This window comes from Rhincodon typus, chromosome 30 (genome assembly GCF_021869965.1).
Source record: "Rhincodon typus isolate 14 chromosome 30, sRhiTyp1.1, whole genome shotgun sequence".
Taxonomy (NCBI): Eukaryota; Metazoa; Chordata; class Chondrichthyes; order Orectolobiformes; family Rhincodontidae; genus Rhincodon; species Rhincodon typus.
The window spans coordinates 4633274-4658584 of NC_063361.1; the positions used below are offsets into that span (position 1 = coordinate 4633274).

The following is a 25311-nucleotide window of genomic DNA, read 5'->3' on the forward strand; positions in this document are numbered from 1 at the left end:
TGTGGATAGGAGAAGAAAAAGAAAGGTTGATATTTAAAAACATTTACTTAAAAACTGGAAAACAAAAGCTGACAGACTGCTGGAAATCTATAACAGTTTTAATTCCCTGTGGTGAGATTTGATTAGAAGGGGATCATTTGGACTCAGCTGTCCAACATTAAAATTCATAAATGTGTTTTATGTGCACAGGATGTCTAAACATGTATTTTGATCCAAAAATCCCAATTATAATAAAAATCTAGTTATCACTTTAAGCTGCTCTACTTGTTTCAGGTGTAAAATGCGAGGTAAGCCAGCATCCCATTTACTTTCTAGCTTTAAACTTACAAATAAGCTCCTTCAGGTTTTCACATCAGAGCATGCCAGACTAATCTGGAATATCAGCATCCACATATTACCATGGTTTACAATATTGAAATACAGTGACTTCAAGGTCAGTGCAGAATACATCACAGTGAGATGCATGAAATCGGAGTCTAATTTAGCGTTGATGATGTTACGCTCACAGGTTACTCTTTAAATATGACACCAAAGGCTCTGCATGCTGCTCCATATTAATGTTCCCAAAATAGAAAAGTAATCTATGAATGTTAAATAGATGGTATCTGAATGACTGATCTAAAAAATGCATGTGGTAACTCTTCGCAATATCTCCCCGCAGAAGTGAATAGAAACTTGTTTTCCCCTTAAAAGATCATTTCAAACCTAGTCTTCCACGTTAATGAAAAGAGTATCTCTTTCGATATCGGAAATGGCACTCATTGCAGGGAGGAGGGACTGTCTCTAAGACGCCTACCTATCTTGGCTCCTTTCTTCAGGAGAGTGACCACCACTGCTGTATTGCGGCACCCCACTGCTCTGTCCAAAGGTCTCATGCCACTGTAGTCCACATGTTCAATCATTGCTCCATGATCCACAAGGTATTGCACCTGTTACCAAGTGTAAGAAAAAATATATGTCAACGGCTTAAATATTCTGGTGATTTTAGATCCAAGATCCCATTACTTTGGTCAGGAATTGAAGTAGTAAACACACCTCTGGGAGAAGGTGTGTATATATAATACATATATATAGTTTCAAAATCTTGCTAAACCTCAATTTTCATTGCAGTGTTTAGAAATTAATGGGCACAAGGGAGAGGGAGCATAAATATTTAGGTAACGACAGCAACTGGAGTGCTATAACTTCACCCCACAAACACACAAGAAATGGGGGCATACAACGGAAGAGTCACTGAACAGTATTTCACATAACTGCAGGGTCAATGGTCAAGATAGGAAGAGAGTTGACAGTTGACCATGTGCAAGTCCTGGTGTACCTGACTTACATGGGAGACATTCTAAAGTTTAAACTTCTGATGGGCAATCACCCAGCATCTGGAACCTTCCTGAAAAGTCAGCAACACTAAGTCCAAATCAGAGTCTTCAGAGTTTCCACTCACTGATCTGAATAACTACCCAGGAAATGGTAAAGGATTAAAATCTGCTATAAATCTCGGTATAAAACGCACCCCACCACCAACTCTTCCTCCGTATCCAATGACATTTTCCAACTTGACCTGATCTAGTCACCCGACAGCCACCATAACTCACCAAAATATTCCCACATGCCCAACCTGATCCCAATGATCTGACCTCACTATGTGACTTCCTGATAAAACCTCACCAACTGGTCCATCTCCAATCCGACTCCTGCCTGGCACGCCTGACTCTGTGCATAACCGACCACCTTACCCTCTTGCAATCTCATCCATCATCTGACCCAGATACCTGTTTATCCATGTGCTGCCTAGCCCAGATACCATCCCACACACTTACTGACTTAAGTCACCTCCCACCTCCTTACTCCACTCACCTACAAGGTTTCATTAAGAATCGTTAAACAACACTGACCGTGAAATAAGAATTATTAAATAAAAATGTTATTAAGCATTTTAAAAAAATACAAAAGGATAGTATTTACAATGAGTAAAAAAAAATTACATTAATTGTTTAATAAACAGAAAAAATAATAAAAAGCTGTGTAACACATGAGAAACGAGATTGAAGTTTCATTAAATTTACCAGCGCTTTTTAAATCTCTTTGCAGCCTGCTGTTGCCCTTAAGAGGTGCTCCCAGTTCTTCCAGTGCCATAGCAGCATGGCTTTGTTTCCCTTGCACTGTGTTGAAGCCTACCCAGCTTGCTATGATGGAAGGTCTAGTGAGCGGCCAGCATTGGGAAACTGGTTGCAAGAAACACGAGATAGAGGAGCAGGAAGGCTGACGTTTTGGGCCTAGACCCTTCTTCAGAAATGAAGAAGGGTCTAGGCCCGAAATGTCAGCCGTCCTGCTCCTCTGATGCTGCTTGGCCTGCTGTGTTCATCCAGCTCTACACCTTGTTATCTCAGGTTCTCCAGCATCTGCAGTTCCTACTATCTCTGTAAGAAGCATGGACAGGTTTAAGTGGGTAGCTTTTTCCTATAACTGACATCAGTCAGACGTTTTGGGTAGAAGTATCATGTTTACACCAACTGAGCCAGACTTAGGGATGGAATTTTGAAAAAAACACAAAGCTACAGTGGTGCTTTTTGCAAACCTTGCTTCTTAAAAGTCCTGAAGTCCTGTATGTACAGTACATGTTATTTGCAAAAGTCCTCTGACCCTTTCTAAATATTTTGGTTCTGAATCACTAGTTCAGAGAAAAGTGTATGAATAATATTTCCAGTCAATGTCACATGCAAGGAAAAAATAATGCATTGGCCACTACACATCTTTAGAATATTGTTACAACATCTCTTCATGTAACATACAAAAATATTTAAAGCCCCCTTACAACAGTTCTTGAATTAGGGTTTAGATGAAACAGTGAGTGCTGTTCAAGTTTCAAATTTAGATCACAGTTGCCTATTAGGCCAAGGAACTAGTTGGAAGTATTTGCTTCTACGACACTATACATAGCTAACCAGTGGCTAGAAGCGCAAAAGTACTGTTCTTTTTAATATACAAGTCTGATATTTTTGCACAGCTGAAAGGAAGTAATGGTTTTTACAATTTTACCTCATTCAATATTAAAGCAGGTTAGTAGGGCTTGAATTTTGAGAAAAACATTCTAATAATCTATAAAATGAAGTAATCTAGCCCCACTGATGGTTTCTATCTCCAATCCCTCTACTCAGGCTCAGCTGGAAGAGGAATGCAGAGAAAATTCTAGGATCTCAAAAGCAAACTACAATGAACATTTATAAAATTGAAGGTGGTTAAATTTTGCACATAGCTCAGATACTTACAACATCAGCATCACCATAAAACGCAGCAAGATCCAGAGGCGTCCGTCCATTTTTATCTGCATGGTCTGTGGCAGCACCTCTTTCTACAAGGGACTGAACCACTGGCAAGTGACCCTTCAGACATGCCCAGCTCAGGGCAGTTAATCCCTCTTTATCCATTAGTGAAAGTGCTGCTCCTGTTGAACATAGAACACACAATGCAGAGCAATTGAGAGATATGCAGCATGCTGAGAACATTTCGTCTTCTTGCACGGCCATCATTCATCATAAACAGCGCAACAGCCCTTCTTTAACTTCAGATCTGAATCACTAACATATGCTAAAAGCACCACTGACCTATTCACAGAAAGAATACTCAGATATAGTCAGAACATACTTTCTGTAGCATGTCTGAACTGGCGTCGATTATATGCCTATTTCTCAGGCCATTTGAAGAGGTGATCTGACTCATTGACTAATGGAATGTTCATAATCAACGTGTTCTACACAGTATTGCAATTTTTGTATTTCATATATAAACAAATTCAAAAGCCAGAATGAAAATTTCAAGAAAGGCTAAAAATGCAGATGCCACAACTACAGACAGTGCACTCTCCAAAGATTTAAACTGGAACGTTCCTGCCCCAACCAGTGGCAACATGGCAGGCAGGAAGGGCTTTAGAATTGTAGAATCCATGTCATGCCAGCAACATTGCTCCCTCTGGCTACTACCACAGTCACACTTAGGAGAGACTGAAAAGGTGGAATCTTGCTCCCTGGTGAAATGATGAGAACATTTCTTGTTCAGCAATCAAACGGTTCAAGTTAGAGGCGTTCTAATTGAGTTTTGCATGACAACTAATTAAATGGCCACCTCCAGGATTAGCATTCAGTTAGTTGGTGCAGGCAAGATGACCCGTTAGAAGTCCGACTGAGAACTAAGTATTTAAAGGGTTATTGGCAGCAGTACAATCAGAATGTTTTGCGCGTTGCTCATTTTCAGGCGTAAATGGTGAAACATCATGGGTGGCAGATGGAGAAGTGCACGTCACGAGGTGATGGTGGAAGCAGCATGTGCATGGAGAATGCTCTTTCTACACAATTGTAGCAGTCTGTCAGTCAACTTCAGTAAATGGTTGAATTCTAGAGAAGGTGAGCATCGTGCAGTTGGAGAATATGGATTCAATGGCTGGAAGAGATTAAAGGGAGTACCATGTATGTCTCAAATAGTAGCCAGCATTCTCCTTTCAGGCACAATACAGGTACTCCCTGCTTAAAATCACTGCATTTAGTGTTTCACTTTAATGATGGTATGTTTTCAAGACGGAAATTTTGTTGTTGGTTGTGAAATTCTTTACTGTTTACAGCAGGACATTGTAGTATCTTATTCAACTGGCAAAACCAAGCCCTCTCTGATTTGGGGCCTCTTGCATTACCATACCAGGGCCAAAGATCTGCAACAGGGACATCACCATCCATCAGAGACAACATGTGCTCAACAGCATCCACCAAGAGGCCACCACAAGGATCCACCTGAACAAAGGCCTGCAGGACACTTCAGAGCTGGAATGGGCTTATCACAGCTCCACGATAACCCTCAGGATGTTGACAGGATTGAGGTTGGCTGCAGACCACTCCCACCCAAAGTAAAGGGACCCCAGCAGCCATGAGGAGCAGCGCCATCAGAGTGAGCTGGGGATGGGACTTGGAGGCAGTGGAAATCAGCAAGAAGGGACACAATGCCCCTGCCTCCCCGTCCCCACATCCCCAAAACACACCCCCCCACACCAGATGTTTTAAGTTGCCAATGTTGGAATTCAGTCATTAAAAGTATTTTATGTCAACTTAGAGAGTATAGGTGCAATATTTTATTTTTTTCTGTTAATGGAGACCCTATAGAACCCAAATCCAGTTTCACACAGGAAGCAATGTTTCACTTAAAGTCTTTTCACCCTAAATCACTACATTCAGGAACACAACCCCGACTGAGGACATCCTGTATATGAAACCACAGAGAAAAATGTCAGCAATATGGACTTCATTGACATTTATTTGAAAAAGGGCTGGTCTAACACTCCTCATCCCACAGTAACCCTCTACCTAATATACCAACTTGTAAAGTGAACACCACACTCCTAGGAATCAGAATTTTGTCTTTTCTCATTGCAACACAAGTAGGCTTACAACCCCAAGGAGAGTATGGACTGGCATCACTGGCCATCCTGCCACCAATGGAGGAACATGCAGCAGGAATCGGCGAGGTAGCAACTGTGTGGGCTACCTTCATTGTTAAGATAGGGTGCCACAGAGACTGATTAGAAGGATGACATATCACACATGTAGCTGCCTTTGACCAGTCTGTGCAAAGTTATTTTTACCAAAATGAAAAACTTCGCGATCAGCATTTGAGCTCTCTAACATTTATATAAAGTAATGACAGTTTTTTTTTTTAAAATCTCCCACAGGAAGATTTCCGAAGGCTGTGTGAGAGATGAGAGAAGAGTCCATTGTGAGTGAAAAAGCATTACCTGCAGCAAGTTCTATTAGAAATCAACATACTCTCTGCCTGTGAAATAACAGTTGATGGGTCCAGTATCACAGATTTAGAAAAGGCTGGCATCAAATAAATAACACTTCATAAGGGAGCAGGTGCTGGACAAAGAGTCAACTAGACATCTCCCAAAAGAAGCCTGAGGAAACAGCTATATTCTCCACCTTGATACACAAGCTGAGCCTCAGAACATATAAACTAAATGGGTAATTGTTGAGCAGTGAAGGGAGTGTGCAGTGATCTGTTTAAATTCCCAGAGACAGTATGCTTCTTTTAAGGTAGAAGAATCCATCTTGGCCATAAGTGTCACACTGTCTCCAATACTGGAGCATTTTGCCAACTCAGAGTTATATGTGGCAGGCCAATGATTAGATGCAGACACCTAACAAAGCCCTATAAGTTATGGTGCTGAGGTTGAGGGACAGTGACCTCGATTCAAATGCAGCCAAATGCACACACACTTGGTCACTAAGGAAATGCAGGTCAGCTCCGAGAGGGAACAGGTAGATCGGACAGTGCAATTGGTGGCTGTCCTCAAGGCACCTCAGGTCATACTTCTTCCCTTCGGTAGAGACACAGGACCATAGGTGCCAAGGCATTGTGTACGAACCATGAACCTGTGCTTGTTGTTAAGGTACCCATTATATGAAGCAGGCTCCTAACATGTCACCTTTGTACCTCTCATCCACTAAAGGAGAGCAGATGGGTTCCTGAGGCAGGAGGCACAATGACAGGACCTGCAACACTGGCTAGGGGCCTCACTAGGAGTAATGGACGCTGCTCAGGTAGCGGCAGAATCTCAAAAGCTTGCTAAAAACTGAAAATTAAACAAAGCTATAGCTGTTGTAGCCAGCAGAGTGGAGGGGAACCATTAAAGAGAAATAGATTTGAACACAGCTGGGATTTTGTTTTAATGACTGGGCTCATTCATTGGACCAATGAGAGAACATAATGATGACCCACTGGCCTCATACTTAGAGGTAGCCTCCAAATAGCCATGGGATTTCATGCGCAGTGGGGAGTGGATGTTGGTCTAATGGAATAAAAGTGCTGGCTGCTAACCAGCAAATTAATTGGCCCAATTAGCTGCCTTCCTCCAGGAAATACGTCACCGATTCTCATGGCAATCTGTTCCTGAGAAAACCTGTCCAGAGTGGGGACAGTGTTCAGTAAGCCGTACCAACTGGTAAATATCTTGATTCCCTTGGCATCCTCCTCTCAATTGCCACCACTGTACTGGAACTACTGACTCCTGATCCCATGATTGGGCATTCACTTCTGAGTGTGCACTTCGGTGTATTTATCAATATTAGTGATAAGTGATAAACTTTTATTTCAAAGAACGATACGCTGCTCCCCAAGAAGTGCCATGATGCTGTTTATTTCCATCACATATGGAACATGGGAAAAGTAAGGGAATGAACTGAGACTCCTGGATGACAATGCCTTGTGAAGAATGTAATGGCTTGATGTCTTCTTGTGGTGATTGGCCCAATGTGCTAGAAGTGAAAGTGTGAGAGTCTACAATACAAGTGGCAGGGTATCCTATAGTTGTGGATAGCATGAGTGCAATAATGCATATACAGTCCTCAGTTGAAGTGTGCCTTGTTGAGGGCACCACAGATCTTGTTCCCATTGGAGCTTTGTTGGCTAATACTTCACAGCCAGAGCTGCCACAGCACAGGCAGATTGCTCCAGCTGCACCTCTTCTTCCTCCTCCTCCTCCGAGAATGCAGAACCAGTCACATCAACCATACTGAGGATGGGAAATGTGGTTCTCCATCTTAAGTAAAGACAATTACAAGGGTATGATACAGTCAGTTAAAGTGCATTGGGAAAATAGGTTTAAAAAAGGTAAAATGGTAGATATGTAAGAAGATTACTGCAGCGAGTAACTCGCATCTTGACTCCTCAAAGCCTGTCCGCCATCTACAAGACACATGTCAGGAGCGTGATGGAATACTCCCCACTTGCCTGGATGAGTGTAACCCCAACAACACTCAAGAAGCTTGACACCATCCAGGAACAGCAGCCCGCTTGATTGGCACCACATCCACAAGCATCCACTCCCTCCACCACCGACGCTCAGTAGCCGCAGTGTGTACTATCCACAAGATGCACTGCAGAAATTCACCAAAGATCCTCAGACAGCACCTTCCAAACCCACGACCACTTCCATTTAGAAGGACAAGGGCATCAGACATATGGGAACACCACCACCTCCAAGTTCCCCTCCAAGTCCCCCATCATCCTGACTTGGACATATATCGTCGTTCCTTCACGGTCGCTAGGTCAAAATCCTGGAATCACCACCACCTTCTCAAGGGCAACTAGGGATGGGCAAGAAATGCTGGGCCCAGCCAGCGATGCCCACATCCCACAAATGAATACACAAAAAAAAATTATTCATAATTCTCAGCAATGGTGTATGGTGTATTCTATTGAGAAAGGTGAAAATTAAGAGAATGATGCATCATCTGTCGTATCAAATTGAAAAATAAGGCATATTTAAGGCATTAAGATTATTGGCAGGCTGGACAATTGGGTTAATTTTAGAAATCAACAAAGGATAATGAAAATAAAAGAGCTATAATTTATAGTATGAAAGAAAACTAGCAAGAAACAAATAATAGAAACATCTACAAGTATTATAAATAGGAAAAGAGTAGCTAAAGTAAGCTTTTGTCCCTCAGAGAATAAGGCTGGTGAATTAATAAAGGCAAACAAAGAAATGGCAGAGACTTTGAACATGCTTTTGTACATCTTCACAGTAGAAGGCACAAAGAGCATCCTGCAAATAGTAAAAAAAAAATCAATGGGGAAAAGATACAGAAGAACTTAGAACAATCATGTTAACAACAGGAAAAGTATTAGGAAAACCAATGAGAATAAAGGCTGACAAGTTCCTCAGTCCTGATAACCTCCACCCTCGGGCTTCAAAGAGAAAGTAGATACATTGGTTATAATCTAAGAATCTCTAAATTCTGCATATTCTACAATGGATTGGAAAATGTGTAACAAGTCTATTCAAGAAAGAAGTGATACAGAATGCACTGTGCTATGGACAACATCAGTCAGCGGGAAAACACAAAAATGTATTATTAAAGCAGTAGAAAATCATAAAATTAACAGGAAGAATCAACATAGTTTGGTGAAAGGAACTGTCACTAGAGTCCTTTGATGGTTTAACAAGAAGGGATAGATAAAAGGCAACAAGTAGATGTAGCTTTTCTGATGAAGGGTCTAGGCCCGAAACGTCAGCCTCTCTGCTCCTATGATGCTGCTTGGCCTGCTGTGTTCATCCTGCCCTGCACCTTGTTGTCTCGGATTCTCCAGCATCTGCAGTTCCTACTATCTCTGAAGTAGATGTAGTATCTTTGAATTTCCAGAATGCATCTGATAAAGTGACATGTAAAATCTAGACCTAGGGGTAAGAGTCTAATAAGGAGCCTCTCACTTAAGATGATGAGAAATTTCTTCTCACAGAGAGTTATTAACCATTGGAATTCTCTTCCACAGAGAGCAGCAGAGGCTAGGTCATCGAATATATTCAAGACTGAGTTCAACAGAACTTTGAAGGTTGTCAAGAGTTATGGGGAAAGGAAGGAAAGTGGAGTTATGGTTACATGATCTTAATTAATGGCAGAGCAGGCTTGAACAGCCAACTGCTACTCCTATTTCTTATTTTCTTACAAATCAATCTGCATATGTGCAGCACTCTGAGCGAGCGCTTTGAATGGCCACATGGATGCAATCAGTTGGCTTCTGAACCTGAGGGAATCCTGCAATTCAGACAAATCCTAATCCCTCTAGGTCTGATTGGCATATTCAGGCCCTTCTCTTACACAGCATGTGTTACCTGCATTTTTCAGTTATGGATGTTGATTGTATAAGTCTCTGCATACCTGAAGTTGAAGCCTGGCAAGATCTGGAAGCAGAAATTTTCAGGGTAACTGAGACATTCATCACTTCATGCAGGGGGTCCACCTTTTATTGAGGCTTGAGGTTATCATCCAAAAGGCTGCGCATACTTCCGACCACCTCATGAGGGGTGCAGCTTTCCACTGTACTGCTCCAAAAAGTCAGGAAAGTTGAGTCGTTGCTGATATACACACACACACACACAAGGGCAACACTTTCTTCTGCCGCTGTTTTCCGGTAACATCTGAGGCTAACTGTGCCCCTCCTCTGGGATCCAACTGATCAGTGAATGCGTGGACCCCATATCTGGATATGCCATTCAATTTAGCTGGCAGTGAAGTCCATTTGGCCAGTGGCAATTTATATTAGTGCATGGCACCTGAACTGACACCCATTTGTTGATTATATCATCCATTTTAGAATGGCAGTTCCTCATCAACAAATCTCTGGCTTACGGAAGCAAGCATCCTTGCTGCTTTTACCTTTATATAGCTGACTCGATATCAATTTCAATGGACAATAGCGTCACACTGCCGAGGTGCCGATGAAGCTTTGGGTCTGTGCACTCCTCAAAGTCTTATTGGAATATAAAGATTGGGACTCACTGCCCTTTTCTCCATTCTAATTGGTCTACTGTGTCAGATGGGTAACTTTTGCGAGCAATAGCAAACAGAGGCAGGAAACATTTCCAAAGCCATTTCCTTCTGCTTGGGAAGATTGTGGCACAAGCATATCAATGAAATGGTACCATTTCTTAAGTCTCTCTCATACTTTTGTCTCAAGATGCTGCTGCATTTAGTGCTATCCTGTTGCAAAGACTAGTCTGTTGCTTGCTATTTTCCCTCTTTAATCTGATGATTTCATGTCCATTTAAGCCCTCAAGGACCTCCTGCTGTACATTCACTGTCTCTAACTTGCTGAGCATATGATCCATGTACCACTGGGAACATGCAAAAATGGCTTTTCGTTAACATCTTAAAAGTCCCAAAATGGCTGTGCATTTCACCCAAGGGGTTCTCAACTTCATTAGCAAGCCACTCCTGGGAAAGCTGGAGAGAAGTGGGCAAGCATTCAGAATACCTGCCTGAAGGCAATTTCCTTGATTTTTCCAGCATGCTTGGCTCATTTCCAATAGCCTGGAAAGCACTTAGCTTTAGTGTCCGACAACTCCAGTAAAGTCATAATTTTATAGATAAGAGGCGGTCATACTCTGGAAATCTGGAAGGGGTTGATGTTGGGTTAGCTCAAAGAGAGGTAGCTGCACAGCAAAGTTTAGGGAGTGAATTCCACAGTCTAGAGTTCAATGCACAGCCACTAATGAAGGAGTGGTTAAAATGAAGAGGCCAGAATTAGAGCAGTATCATGGGAATGGAGAATATTTCAGAGATCAAGAGAGGTGAAGCCAAGTAGGGTATTGAAAACAAGAACAAGGTTTTTAAAACTAGGCAAAGGAGGTCTATAAGGACTTGGGTATTGGATGACAGGGACATATTGCAAGTTAAGGCATAGGCAGAAGCAATTTGGAAGATTTAAAAGAAATTTTCAAGAGGGTTGTGAATCTTTGGAATTCCCTTCCTCAAAAAGGCAGAGGATGCCGAATATTTCAATATTTTTAAGGCAGAGGTAAATAGATTCTAAATTACCAAGGGGATGAATTGGGAGTGTTCAGGAACGTAGAGTTGAGGTTAAAATTGGATTTTATTGATTAGTTGAGCAGGCTGCAAGGGCTGAGTAGCCTACTCTTGTTCATGGTTTGTATATTTGTACAAGTTATTAAGTCTGTAACATTCAAGCAGGTACTGCAGTGTTTTCTTTGGAGGTCACAGCAGCAGATAACTAAGGGGAGAAGTTATGCAACATTACAGAGGTGGAATTAGCAGTTTTAGAGATGACATGGTTATGTGGTCAGAAACTCATCGTAAAGTTAAGCATGACATCAAGTTTGCTGATTCAGCCTCAGAAAGCTGCTAAGGAGATAACTCACATCAGTGACTTAGACAGTGGTTGTAGTAGGACTGCACATGATGGCTTCAGTTTTTTCCAATACTCAGTTGGAGAACATGTCTGATCATCCAACACTGATTACTGGAGAAAAAGACTGACAATGTAGAGAAGTGATGGGGAAGCAGATATGATTAGTGTTAAACCACATGCAGAAACTGACACTGTGTTTTAGGACGATGTCACCAAGTGGAAACATATGGATCTGAACTAAGAGAGGTAATGGGGCATGAGAAGGAATAGAATCACTTCGGGTGATTTCCTGACTGTGATCAAATCGATAAGAATGGACCAGGCAAATGTAGAACCATTCAGCAGATCAACCGTTTCAAAGGGCTGCAACAGGTTTAGAAGAGCATTGAGGGACAACTTACCTTTGAGATAGGGTATCACTTATGACTTTGATAAGAACTAGTTTTGAACTGAGCCAGGGTGGAAATCTGACTGGCTTTCAAACAAGGAGCTTCAGTAAAGATAGGCACTTGGGCAGCAACAACGCAAGAAATCCACTAATCTATTCCTATCTAACTAGGAGCTGAGCATATTTTGATACAAGTTAACCTTTGTGATTAACTTCCACAGCAACATTTTCTATTCTCGAAATCTGAAGAATTATGGAATGAACGATATTTCAGAATCTCAATCTCTGAAGCTAACCTTGAGTGAGCAAGAACTCCACGGTATCCAGGTGTCCCTCTGATGCTGCCATCATGAGAGGCGTTCTACCCTGTTTGTCTGCCATATTTGCATCTGCACCATGAGTTAACAGCAAATCCACGATCTGGAAACACATACAACATGAATCCATTTACTGGCAGGTATCTAAGGCAACTTTAGTAATACATTGTAAGATTTCTTACAAATAGGTGACAAGAATGCATAATTAGGAGGAATAAGCTACTCAACCCTTCAAGCTTGCTCTGCCATTTAATAAAATCATGCCTGATCTGACCACTCCACATTCCTGCCTATGCCTGATAACATTTCACCCTCTTGTTCATCAAGAAACTATCCATTTCTGCCTTAAAAAAAAATCAAAGATTACTTCCAACACCTTTTGAGGAAGAAAATTCAAAAGACTCAACTTCAATGAGAAAAGAAATTCTTATCTAGATTTACCAAGAGGAAATATCTATCCCATATCCACATTGTCAAGACCCCTTGGGATCTTGCATGTTTCAATGAAGTTGCTTCTTACTCTTCTAAACTCCAGCAGACACAAGCCCAACCTGTCTAATCTTCACTCATAAGACAATCCATCCATTCCAGGTTTTGGGCTGGTAAACCTTCTCTGAACTGCTTCCAATGCATTTCGCATCCTTTTTTAAAGAAGGAGACCAATATTATGCACTCCAAATACTGTCTCAACAACCCCACCCAGTATAACTGAAAAATAACCTCCTTACTTTTGTATTCAACACGACACTGACATAATGTGCTCACCTGCCAGTGTCCTTGTCTCACTGCACTGAACAGTGGGACAATCCCCCGTCGGTTAGACTGTGACACTGCTGCTCCTTGTTCCAACAGCAGTCTGCACACTTCCAGCTTGCCTCGCCCAGCTGCAGCAGTCAATGCTGAGAACAGATAAACACAATTTCAGAGGTAAAAGGAATTTTGGGGAACAAGGTTATTCAACCCAACAAATCTACCCACGTTTTGAAGGGTTTTAGATCCACCTCCCCATCTTCTTACACATTATCCAAATAATTGATTCTTCCTGAGGTATCTGTCTGCTTCCTGAAATATCACCTATTATCTAGTACAACAGACTTCAGGTTAATTCATTCATCTTTGAAGAAAAATGTATTGTATAACTTTGTTTTGCCCTTAACATTTTTAAAACTTGTTGTCTGTTACTCAATTTGCTTACCGCAAACATTTATACAATGGATACATTACAGTAATGATATTACTACAACACTAAACAATGGAGTCCCTAATTTAAATTTCAGCTGCATGTTTTCTGTTTGTTGCCAAAAAATCCATAAAGTTCTGACTGTTGATAACGGAGTAAAATTATGCATTTGGATGGAAAAAAATTAAACTGATAGTATTTTACATATGTCTTCATGAGAGAAGAGCATGCTGCTACTGTAGCAGGAAGACAGCAATACAGATAGGATAAAAAAGATGGGTAAAAGAAAGGTACTTGAAAAATTTGTAGACCTCAAAGTAGAAAAGTTACTCGGTACTGATGGGATACATTTTTAGATTATTAGAGAACTAAGAGTAGAAAATACAGAGATTCTGGCTCCAATCTACCAGTCCTATTTCGATTTGGGAGTGGTGTCACAGGCCTGAAGGTTTACACACTCTTGTCCCGAGAAAGGAAAGGAATAAACCCAGAAACTACAGACTAGTTAGACTACTGCTCAGTAACACAATAAATCTTAGTCTGGGACATCATTCATTTACAACTGTAAATGTGTGGGCTAATTGACTAAACACGGCAAAATATATTGACAAATTTGATTTTTTCTTTGGTAACACAGTGGAAGTGATGGATGAGCACAGTTGCAGTTGAACCTCAGATGTGGACTTTCAGAATGCACTTAAAGAACCACTTCTTAGACTTATGAGAAGTGTTAACATTTTTTGAACTAAAAGGGCAGTGGCATCATGGATACTAAACGTATAAAAGGACAAAAAGTAGACAGTCATGATGAACAGCTGTTTTTCAGATTGGGAAAACCCACAGGGTGGTATTAAGACCACTGCTTTGTCTAATACATTTAATAACTCGAAGTTGGGTATACAGGTGTAATTTCAAAGATTTCAGGTAACACAAAACTGTAATGTAGTAAACAAATGAGGAGGACAGTAACAGACAACAGGACATAGAAAGGCCGATGTAATGGAAAGTCTCATGGCAGAAAAAAAACAATGTGGACTAATGGGTTTAAAAGCTTCCTCCTGCACCATATAACAACTCAGTGATTCTGTGCAGTGTGAATTCGTATATTCTTGGGCAGGTAAAATGAGAACAAGTAATATAATTATTGGTTCAAATGTTAAAGAGGGTGCAGGAACAGAGAAATGAGGCAGTGTATAAACACAAATTAAGTTAGCTGTTTAAAAAGCAGTTAGGATTATTGTCTTTACTAATACAATCATAGACTATAAAAGTAAGACATTTTTTTAAACCTTTATAAAATACTAGTTAGGTCTTTACTGGAATATTGTACTAAAGTGTGCAGGTCAAACATTCAGAAAGATGTCATGATCCTGATGAAAATGTTTAGAAGAATGATACCAGAGTTGAGGGAATTTAGGTTGTATAAAGAAACTGAAGAGGCTTGATTTAAGAACAAAGAAGTTTAAAGTGAGATTTGATATAGAGATATTCAAAATCATGAAGGTTTTGCACTTAGAATTAAAAAGGAAAACAGTTTCCAGTGGTAGAAAGATCAATAGCCAGAACAGACAGAATTAAAGTGATCAGCAAAAGAATTAGATGCGACAGAAGTGTTTTTTTTCACACATGTACGATGATCTGGAATGCACTGCCTGAAGGGGTGTTAGGAGATGGTTCAATTTAAATAACACTGAAGGGAATACTGAAAGGGAAGAAAACAATATGGTTATGGAATACTGGACTGATTAGATAGCACTTTCAAAAAGCTGGCACGGGCATGATGGATTGAATGACGTTTTTCTGTGCTGATTTAATAAAGTTTAAGTCTGGGAAAAGTTTTAAAACTTGGACTGGCTCACTGGCTAGGTTGCCACATCGAACTTAAGGGTTGACAATTATGCAGCTTAATCAAATTCAGGGATATAATAACCCCAGCCAAGCATATCCTAGCCTCTGCAGTGTATTATAACTCAGGTAGGACCAGATCCTTGATGTAGAAAATATGCTGGGATTGTTAACTAATAAAAATTTTGAAAACCAGAATAAAATATACCTATGTTGGCCATATTATGATGTTTCTAAGTATAATTGCTGTATGCTGAAACCTAACATGGGCTGCCATCACACATTGTAATCATATTGGTTTGTTGGTCATAAAGCCAGCCTCTTCCAACAAAAATAATCGATTAACTCATCCTACAATCTTCACAGTATGGATAAACACAAAACAAGAAAAAATCCTAATGTCATTTCAAACTAAGTTCACTTTGTAGTTAACTTACAGTAACAACTGTTCAAACATTTTGCTTGGTTTTTCATGCCAGTGAAAACCTTTTACACTCTAAACAAAACCTTATATTTATATAATGGTTTTAGCACATTCTGTTGATAAACGCATTTAATTTACAAGCCACAGGGATAGATAAGGAACTATGCAGGATCTGTGAGGGTGAAATATTAGTCAGTTTTTCTCATTCAAAGTGGAACATTTTACATTTTCCAATGGCATTGAATGAGATGTTTGAGATGAAGCTAGGGATACTTTAAGAAATACAGATTTAGACAGAGAAAATTTTATTGTTGATCCTCGGTGTTTTCAGTGAAAATTTTCTGATCCTTAGGAGTGCTGAGATTGCCACCTGATCATTCTTAGCCTTTAACCTGTTGTTAAGTTTCTTGTTGCTGGATTTTAATTATAATCCAGATACAATGTGATCAGCCACTTTCTGCACCTGATGTTTCATGAAAGAATACATAAAAAGTAACACTGCTCAATAAGTCATGGGCTATGAAAATAAGCTGAAAATAAAAGAAGAGCATCAAGTCATTATGAGACTACAACTTTAAACTAGTTTTGGGGAAAATTATGGACAAAAAAAAATATTTTTCAAAGACAAAGACAGTCTGCCTATGATCTCAGTTCGTTAGAGGACATGACAGGAATGCTATTGAAATTAATGTTCGGCCTATCTACAGAAATGTATTTTTACAAAATACCGTTGCAACTCCTGCTGTATTTAAAACGGACAATTTTGTGAAGTGTATTAAGTCCATATGTTATGTCACCTGCCATTAAAATGGAAAGAATAAACAAACAAAAAATATATCAATGGTCTTCGAAGACCCTCTCATTCCTGCCTCATCTGATTACAGAGCAAGTAAAAAGCCATCGAGACACAAAACAGAAACACTCAAAAGCTAATATTTTTGATGCACTTTTTATTTAAAATACAAATAACCAAAAGTGTAATCAATTTTTTTGACGTTTTTAAACAACAAAGAAACAGATGACAAGATACAAAGAACAGAATCGGAGCAAAGCAGCAGCAACAGTATGGAGACAGGGGCACCTCAATTATTCTGTTTCTGCAAACGTGGCCTTTAAAAATGGGTATCTGCATTTCTCATTTCCAGTAATAAGGGACAGACCGGATTGGGAATCAGGCCAGGCAACCCAGGAATAGTCGAGGAGGCTGCCAGTTCCCAATGCAAGTTGGGAAAAATGACTACCTCAGGGCTTCAGAATTATGTCTAAAAATTTATATAAAATAAAATATAAAACCTACCTCAATTTGTCACTCGTCACATCTCTCTCATTCCCCTTCACCTATCACCTTGATCCACGGCATTTGTTGTCCTCTATTGATTCCCTATGCCCTTCAACTGGGATTCAATGGCCCTAATGTCTGTTATACTCCAGAAAATAATTGCATTTAAACAGAATTTAAGTCCACAGTTTTATGAAAGAGTTTTCTTTCAGTTAGCCACACTCCACTAATTTCTAGGTCCCCATATTTATACAACCAAATTAAATCTAATTAACTCGTTATTAATATATCTATCACTTGTCCCCTCATTTTTTGAAGTATCAGCCATTTTTTTTCAGACTGGTTTAGACGATAACATGTGCCCACCCTAACCTATTCACTTTTATGCTTCTCCCATGGTTCCCATATCCACTATGTTACCCAATGTCCTTCCACTATTCCAACTTTGTGGCTACTTCCACCCATCAGACTTACTCCCTTCACCTACAATCCCAATTTACATAGTGTCTGTGAGTACTCACACACACGTAATGTTGCCTACACAAAAAAAGCTCTATTTCTTAAAGATTTACAGTGCAAACATTCATCCTATGAAAAACACTCTCACTCAAAAATACACTTCGACAGGCCTTGGCAATTTTTGATAGCTTGTGACAGTTCCAAGGGATTTTTGCATCTTTTATCTACAATCTTCTCCACAGTTAATAATCCCAAAGGACATCTGCACCCCGCCTCAGCACTGCAACCCACTCCCCCCACCGACCTCAAAAGAATGTTTGACCCCCAACCTCCCAAGGTGTCCTGGGACCATAGCTAGAGGGTATTCTTAGCCCTCCAAAGGAATACCCTGGTTATCCAAAAGAAATGCACTGGGAAGAGACCTGCTCTTCCCTGGCCTAATCTCCATGCTGGATGCCAAACACCAGGGGAACCAAATGCATGTGAGAATTACAATCGTACCCTCAATCCTTTCCTCATGGACAGGAGAAATGATGGGTTACAGGAGGGGAATTAGGATTTCTAACATAGCCATTTTCTCCATTGTGGAGAATGTCAGTCAGGGCGAAAATCTGGGCCAAGGGGAAGACTAGGGCTACAGGTATGAAGGGTGCACGTAGTGACATGATGCAGGAGAAGTTTGCTAAATCTAAAAGTTCAGTTAAAATAATTCCAACTTACTTGGTTTCTAAGTGAATGTTTACAGGCACACAGACAGATATGTATCTTCTGCACTGTATGAACAGCAAGCCTATGACATAAAATAACTGAACATGCAGAAAAAAACCTGCTTACCACTGGTGCTGAAACCTAGAGGATGTAAGGGACCTAACACTAAGAGCTGCATTGTGGCCTAAAGTAAGTTTTTAAACTTGAAACCTCAAATTGAAAGCAAACTCAGATGGCTGCTGTTTTGACAATAGGAAACAGATATCTATTCCTCCCTTCACATTTTCAACTCCAGAAACAAATCTAACAGTCAGAAATAAGTTAACAGAATTCGAATATGCTTTCAGCAAACATGCAGAAGTCCTGCTTTCTCTTAGATCACAGAAATATTTCCAGCATGGGGATCCTTCATATAATCTAACTGGACAATAGTCGTGTATTTGGGGTAAGTTATTGCCTTGCGTTGTTGAGATGCAGTTGTGTAGCTGTCAAGTAACATCAGTCTATATTCCTCCAACTCCAAAAATATTTAGCAAGTTTTATCGATGCATCTTGCCACTTGCGATCTGTCGCAACTTTTTCCAGTCCTCTTATATTAACTCACGAGATGAAATCCTTTATTTGTATTTTGGATTACTTTCTACTGACTACAGATAAAGTGCATGAGATTGTCTGGTCTGCGTAGCTGTCATTTATTTCACTCCTAACATTATGCCAAGGATGCTCAAAAGAGCAACTGTGTAGAACGCTATTCTCAAAAATGTATTGGTAAAAATTTTGCGACCTAGCCTTCACAGTGCAGTGTATATCTAGTCTGGCCAATATGTACCTCTATGACAATAGCAATATTGTTGATTCTTAACTGCCTCTAGCAAGCCACTCAGTTGTACTATGAGGCTGAGAACAAAGAATGATGAGAATTCAAACAGATGTACCACTCAGCATTTATCTGGGCATTGAATTTGGGGAACAGAAAAGCAAACACAACCCAATCCTCTACACTACTATTGGGAAACGTGCAAAAATTGGGGCAGCTGTCCCACAAACTCATCGAATTATACTTATAGAATCATACATTCCGGCCATAGGCCCAGACTCCTCCATCACCATGATTCAGCATGTCTGGTTTCATCAGTAGTCCATGCCAAAATTTACCTCTATGTTTTACTTGTGTGGGGATGCCCCGTAATCATGAAAGAACTACACAGGTCGCTCACAAACTATCCCCTTTTAATACATGACTGGCCATGTGAAAAAAAATAAAAAGAACTATGTATTGAAATGTACAGACCACACAGAGCAAATAAAATTGAGGGGGATCATTGAGGGTAAGCATACGCGAGATGACAACACATTGGCCATTCAGCTGTTAGGGAATGACATTGTGAGTATTCATTATTGACTGTGGATCCTGCAAAGTCTCATCGATCAGATAAAATATAATGAAGGAAGACGTAAGAACATAAGAAATAGGAACAGGACAAGGCCATTCTGCCTCACCACTCAATGGGATCATTCTGATTGACACCCATGACAACCACTTTCCTGCCCTTTCCTCATAATCCTTGATTCTCCTACTGATGTCTGTCTATCTATCTCAGCCTTAAATATACATAGGAACTTTCCCTCTCTCGTTAGGCTTGTTTTGATGTGGTTTGGCAATTAGCTGGAATCAGCCAATTAGCTTAAACCAAGCACTTAGCGATTGAAAGCCAAGTGAATTGAAATCTGATGGTTTTGACAACCAATGCTACTGTAGGAAAATTGATATGTCTTCCAAGGTATATAAGGAGAGGGTTTTTGAAATTCGGTGCGAGAACGAACCGCCATCTGAGAAACCGGCATTTAGCTCTCACTAGAAATTGCTAAGCTCTTTAAGAAAGCACCTACTGTTCATAAAAGGTACCACAGCACTTCTAACTAAGTGTCCTCACAGAAAAACATCCCTGAAAGCCGGATCAGTGAAGAAAGGTGTTCATGACATGAGAACAGTAGAAGAAAGGCATGTAGACTTTGAGAGACTAAAGTTTTAATTTATTTTCTTATTACTTGGGTTTATATAAGTGGGACTTGTGTTTACTAGAACAGCAAACTGGTAGAATTAATTCAGTTAGGGAATAGTTGATAGTTAAGGGGAAATTGTTCGGTTGTTAGTAATTCTGTTAATTTGTTCACTGTTAGGGTTAAATAAATAAATTGTTACTTATTACTTATAAAGTGAATATCAAGGATTTTCTTTCATTTAACCTCCCCTTCTCCATAACAGATTACTCCTTTTTAACAGATTAGGCGAGGTGAGGCGAGCTTCTCTGGGTTTAATTATTAGAAGGGTACCTCTACTCCCGCTGTAAGAGATTGGGGGCTTGATGATGTTGCCCTCACTATTTTTATAATTATAATCTTTGAGTGTCAAGCCATAAACTGACTAGATATGATTTTACTTTCATGAATCTGGTTACTACTTTAAGTTTGCCAATAATAAACAAAAGGCTGGTGTTATTGGACACTATGAAGCAAAACTGCAGTATGATTTGAGAGTTGTGTGTGCATGAACTATAGAGATTAAATCTGTACTCTCTAGCTGACTTCAAATATGTATATCAATTGGTGAAAGATGCATGACAATTACCCACCCTTAATCAAATCAAAACTTAGTTTCAGCATCAGTAAATCTAATATTGAGAATACTTAGAAAAACTGAACATAAACAACACTAGTTACTAGTAACTTTCAAAGCACACAAGTATTATCCTAAGTTGAAAACAGGCTCAGGAGAAATCTGGCACTTGAAACTGAGGTTCAGTGCTCCAGGACAATACCATTTCATTGAGCCACAGAGTCATATAGAATAGATACAGGCACTGTGGCCCACCATGTCTATGCCGATCAACAAATAACAAACTACACAAATCCCATTTACTTGCACTTGGTCCATAGCCTGCTATGACCTGGCATTCCAAGCGCTTACCCAGGCACTTCTTAAATGTTGTAACAGTACCTATCTCCACCACCCTCTCAGGCAGCATGTCCCATATACCTAACACCCTTTGGGTCTCCTCTAAACCACTTACTCCTCACCTTAAATTATGCCATCTGGTCTTAAACACAGCTGCCCTGGGGCAAAGATTCTTAGAATCTACTCTGTTTGTCCCTCTCCTAATTTTGTATACTTCAATCCTCAATCTCAGCCCTCTGCTTCAAGGAGAACTGCACATAGTATTCCATTTGCCATTTTACCAATTTATTAACTCATAAATATCAGACTGTAGCCTGAGATCATCCTCTTCACTATCAACAACACCACTAAATTTCATGTCATCTGAAAACTTATCAATTACACCATCTACATTCACATTCAAGTCGTTAAACCTGTATAACAAACAGCAAGGATTCTAGCACCGATGCCGGTGGTACACCACGGGTCACAGGTATTCCAGTCATAAAACAACCCTCCAACATCACACTTTGCAAGCCAGTTTACCAATGTCACTTCGATCCCATGGGCTCTTACCTTTCGGACTAGTCTTGACCTTGTCAAAGGCCTTACCGAAATCCATGTAAACCACATCAACTTCACCACCCTCATCAATATATTTAGTCACCTTCTCAAAACATCTTAACTAAATTAGACAGGGTCTCCCTTCAGCAAATCTGTGCTGACTATCTCTACTTTTCCAAGTGTTGATTAATCCTGTCCCTCATTTTTTTTCTGAATAGTTTCCCTATCACTGATGGCCGACTAAATGGTCTATAACTATCTGGCCTATCCCTGCTGTCCTTCTTGAACAAAGGAACAACATTAACTATCCTTCAGTCATCTGGCACTTTACCAGTGGTGAGACAAGTATTAAATATCACCGCCAGAGACCCCAGGAATCTCCTCCCTTGCATCCCAAAGCAGTCTGGCATACATCTCATCTGACTATCATTCAGTGCTGACAAGGCCGACTTTTATTTTCTTTTCTTGTTCACAGGATGAGGACGTCACTGACCAAGCAGCATTTATTGCCCATCCCTAACTGCCCAGAGGGCTGTTAAGCATCAACCACATTACTGTGGGTCTGAAGTCACATGTAGGCCAGACCAGGTAAGGGTAGCAGTTTCCTCCCCTAAAAGACATTAGTGAATGAGATGGGTTTTTCCAATAATCGACAATAGTTTCATGGTCATCATTAGACTCTTAATTCCAGATTTTTATTGAATTCAAATTCCACCATCTGCTGTGGTGGGATTCGAACCCAGGTCCCCAGAGCATTATCTGGGTCTCTGAATTAACAGTCCAGTGACAATACCACCAGGCCACTGGGCTCTCCGCCTGCAGCCGCAAGTTTTGCCTCTGGCATTTAGTAACTGGGAATTCTAGTATAGATGAGGCAGTTGTAAATTTGACAATGGCATTCATGCATTTGTTAAATATGCAAAAGGTTCAAAACTGCTACAGGTTTACTATATGAATTACCATCAAAAGCAGTCCCAGGACAAGCATAAAAACACAAATGTATAGTTGTAAGATACTCAAATATTTGGGCTTCTAATTACCTGTTTCTCCCCAAAGAGTATCAAAACTGTTAATCTGTGCTCGTTCCACTTCCTCCTCATCTTTTTCTGGTAGATCTAAGAGATATGATACAATCTAAAATGGACGAAAAGAAAATAACAGAGTGACATCAGAAAAACAAAAGTTATTTGCACCTGATTTTTCAGTCATATCTTGCATTGTTTGCTTCAAAGTTATGTAGACATGAAGGACTATATCAAGACAGAACACCACAAGTTACATCGTCAGGTTAGGTATGGTTTATTGGTTAGTCGTGAGCCTGGTGGCTGGGTCCAGTCACCTTCTTGATGGCATTAGCTCATTCATCATGTGAAAAACCTGTAACTATTCAGCTTCATAAATGGCAACTGATTGTTCTGTCTGCACCTTGCCAGCTGCCCACAGATAATCAAGCATAGGCTTTTCTTTCCTATTCATTTGTGGGACATGGGCGTCACTAGCAGGCCAGTGTTTCTTGCCGATCCCTAGTCGTCCTTGAGAAGGTGGTGGTGAGCTGCCTTCTTGAACCAGTGCAGTCCACCTGTTGCCATTAGGGAGGGAATTCCAGGATTTTAACCCAGCTACAGTGAAGGAACGGTGATATATTTCCAAGTCAGGATGGTGAGTGGCTTGGAGGGGAACTTGAAGGCGGTGGTGTTCCCACATATCTGCTGCCCTTGTCCTTCTAGATGGAAATGGTCGTGGGTTTGGAAGGTGCTATCCAAGGATCTTTGGTGAATTTCTGCAGTGCATCTTGTAGATAGTACACACTGCTGCTACTGAGCATTGGTGGTGGAGGGGGTGGATGTAGTGCCAATCAAGTGGGCTGCTTTGTCCTAGACGGCGTCAAACATTTTGAGCGTTGTTGGGGCTGCACCTATCTAGGCAAGTGGAGAGTATTCCATCACACTCCTGACTTGTGCCTTGTAGATGGTGGACAGGCTTTGAGGAGTCAGAAGGTGAGTTACTTGCCATAGTATTCCTAGCTTCTGACCTGCTCTTATAGCCACTGTGTTTATGTAGTGCATCCACTTGAGTTTCCATAGGGATCAATCTTTCAATTGGCTCTCTTCAACATATATACCCATGATCACCCTCCCACAAAGTCACTATTCTTCACATATGTTGATGTGCCCCTGGCTTTTCAGGTTAGAGGTGGTCCAGGAAACACTCAAGATCCATCCCTGCAGACATCACAACCATTCCCATAGCATTAGCTGAAGCCAGAGTCCACTGATGACGTCAATTTTGAACTACAGCTCCTTCCCTAGCCACATAATTTATCAGATTACCTATAGGAAGCATTTGGAGCCAGAGGAGGTCCAAATTATTGGTTTTAAGCAACTTCTGATGACATGGCCCTATGTATCTGGGATCTCACTTGCATATCCTTCATACTATTCAGGTTTAGTGATTCTCAAAAGCTTTTAATCAAGCATTTGATGAAAGGAAATTTAACTAGGGCATTTCAAATGTGCCTATCCCAAGGTGACTGTGGTAAACCACTGCCCTCTCTCTGCAGACAGTGATTGCACAGAAGCAGAGACACACCTATGTGGAAAACGAATGAAACCATTGTTAGAGGGATTCACAGGAGCAGGATGGCATATAAGATAACTACTCAGCCCACTGTGTCTCTGTCAGTTTTTGGTAGAGCTAGCCAATTACCCTCCTTTTCGCATAAATGTATAACAAAAACAGAAATTGCTGGAGAAACTCAGTGGGTCTGGCAGCATCTGAGAGAAACAAAGTTAACATTTCAGATCTAGTTTCAGAATATTCTGAAATAGGGTCATAGAAACATAGAAGATGAGCAGGAGTAGGCCATTCAAGCCCTCAAGCCTGCTCTGCCATTCAATATGATCATGGTTGATCGACCTCAGTAATCCTGCCTTTCCTCAACATCTCTCCATCCCTTTAGCCACAGAGCTACATTTACCCCCCTGAAAACACAACATTTTGGCCTCAACGACTTTCTAGGATAAGAAATTTCTCCTCTTCTCAGTCCTAAAAATTTTATCCCTTATCCTTAAATTATTACCCCTGGTTCTGGACATCCCCCATCATCAGGAATCTCCTTCCTGCATCTACCCTGTCTAGTCCTATTAGAATTTTATAGGTTTCTTTGAGAGTTCCCCTCCACCTCATCCTTCTAAAATTGAGTGAATTCAATCCTAACCAACTCAATCTCTCTTCATACGTCAGTCCTTCCATCCCAGGAATCAATTTGGCAAACCTTTGCTGTACTCGCTCTAAAGCAAGAACATCCTTCATCAGATAAGGAGATCAAAACTGTGCAGAATATCCCAGGGGTGGCCTCACCAATCCCTGTATATCTGTAGCAAAACACCCTTTTCCAGTACTTGAATCCTCTCACTATGAGGTCCAACATATAGAGATAACAAGGTGTAGAGCTGGATGAACACAGCAGGCCAAGCAGCATCAGAGGAGCAGGAAAGCTGACGTTTCGGGCCTAGACTCTC

General features: G+C 40.6%; 1 protein-coding gene across 7 annotated transcripts in view; it reads right to left on the reverse strand.

The window, feature by feature from the left end:
• The window catches only part of tanc2a (tetratricopeptide repeat, ankyrin repeat and coiled-coil containing 2a), a 754278-nt gene that overhangs the window by 41763 nt on the left and 687204 nt on the right, over positions 1 to 25311 (reverse strand). For all 7 annotated transcript variants that reach the window (XM_048614640.1, XM_048614638.1, XM_048614637.1 and 4 more), the window contains 5 exons: positions 22831 to 22924; positions 13162 to 13295; positions 12376 to 12499; positions 3267 to 3442; positions 797 to 929 (listed from right to left, as the gene is read on the reverse strand). In XM_048614640.1, the coding sequence (XP_048470597.1) occupies positions 797 to 929; positions 3267 to 3442; positions 12376 to 12499; positions 13162 to 13295; positions 22831 to 22924 (661 nt within the window). The remainder of the gene's footprint in view (positions 1 to 796; positions 930 to 3266; positions 3443 to 12375; positions 12500 to 13161; positions 13296 to 22830; positions 22925 to 25311) is intronic.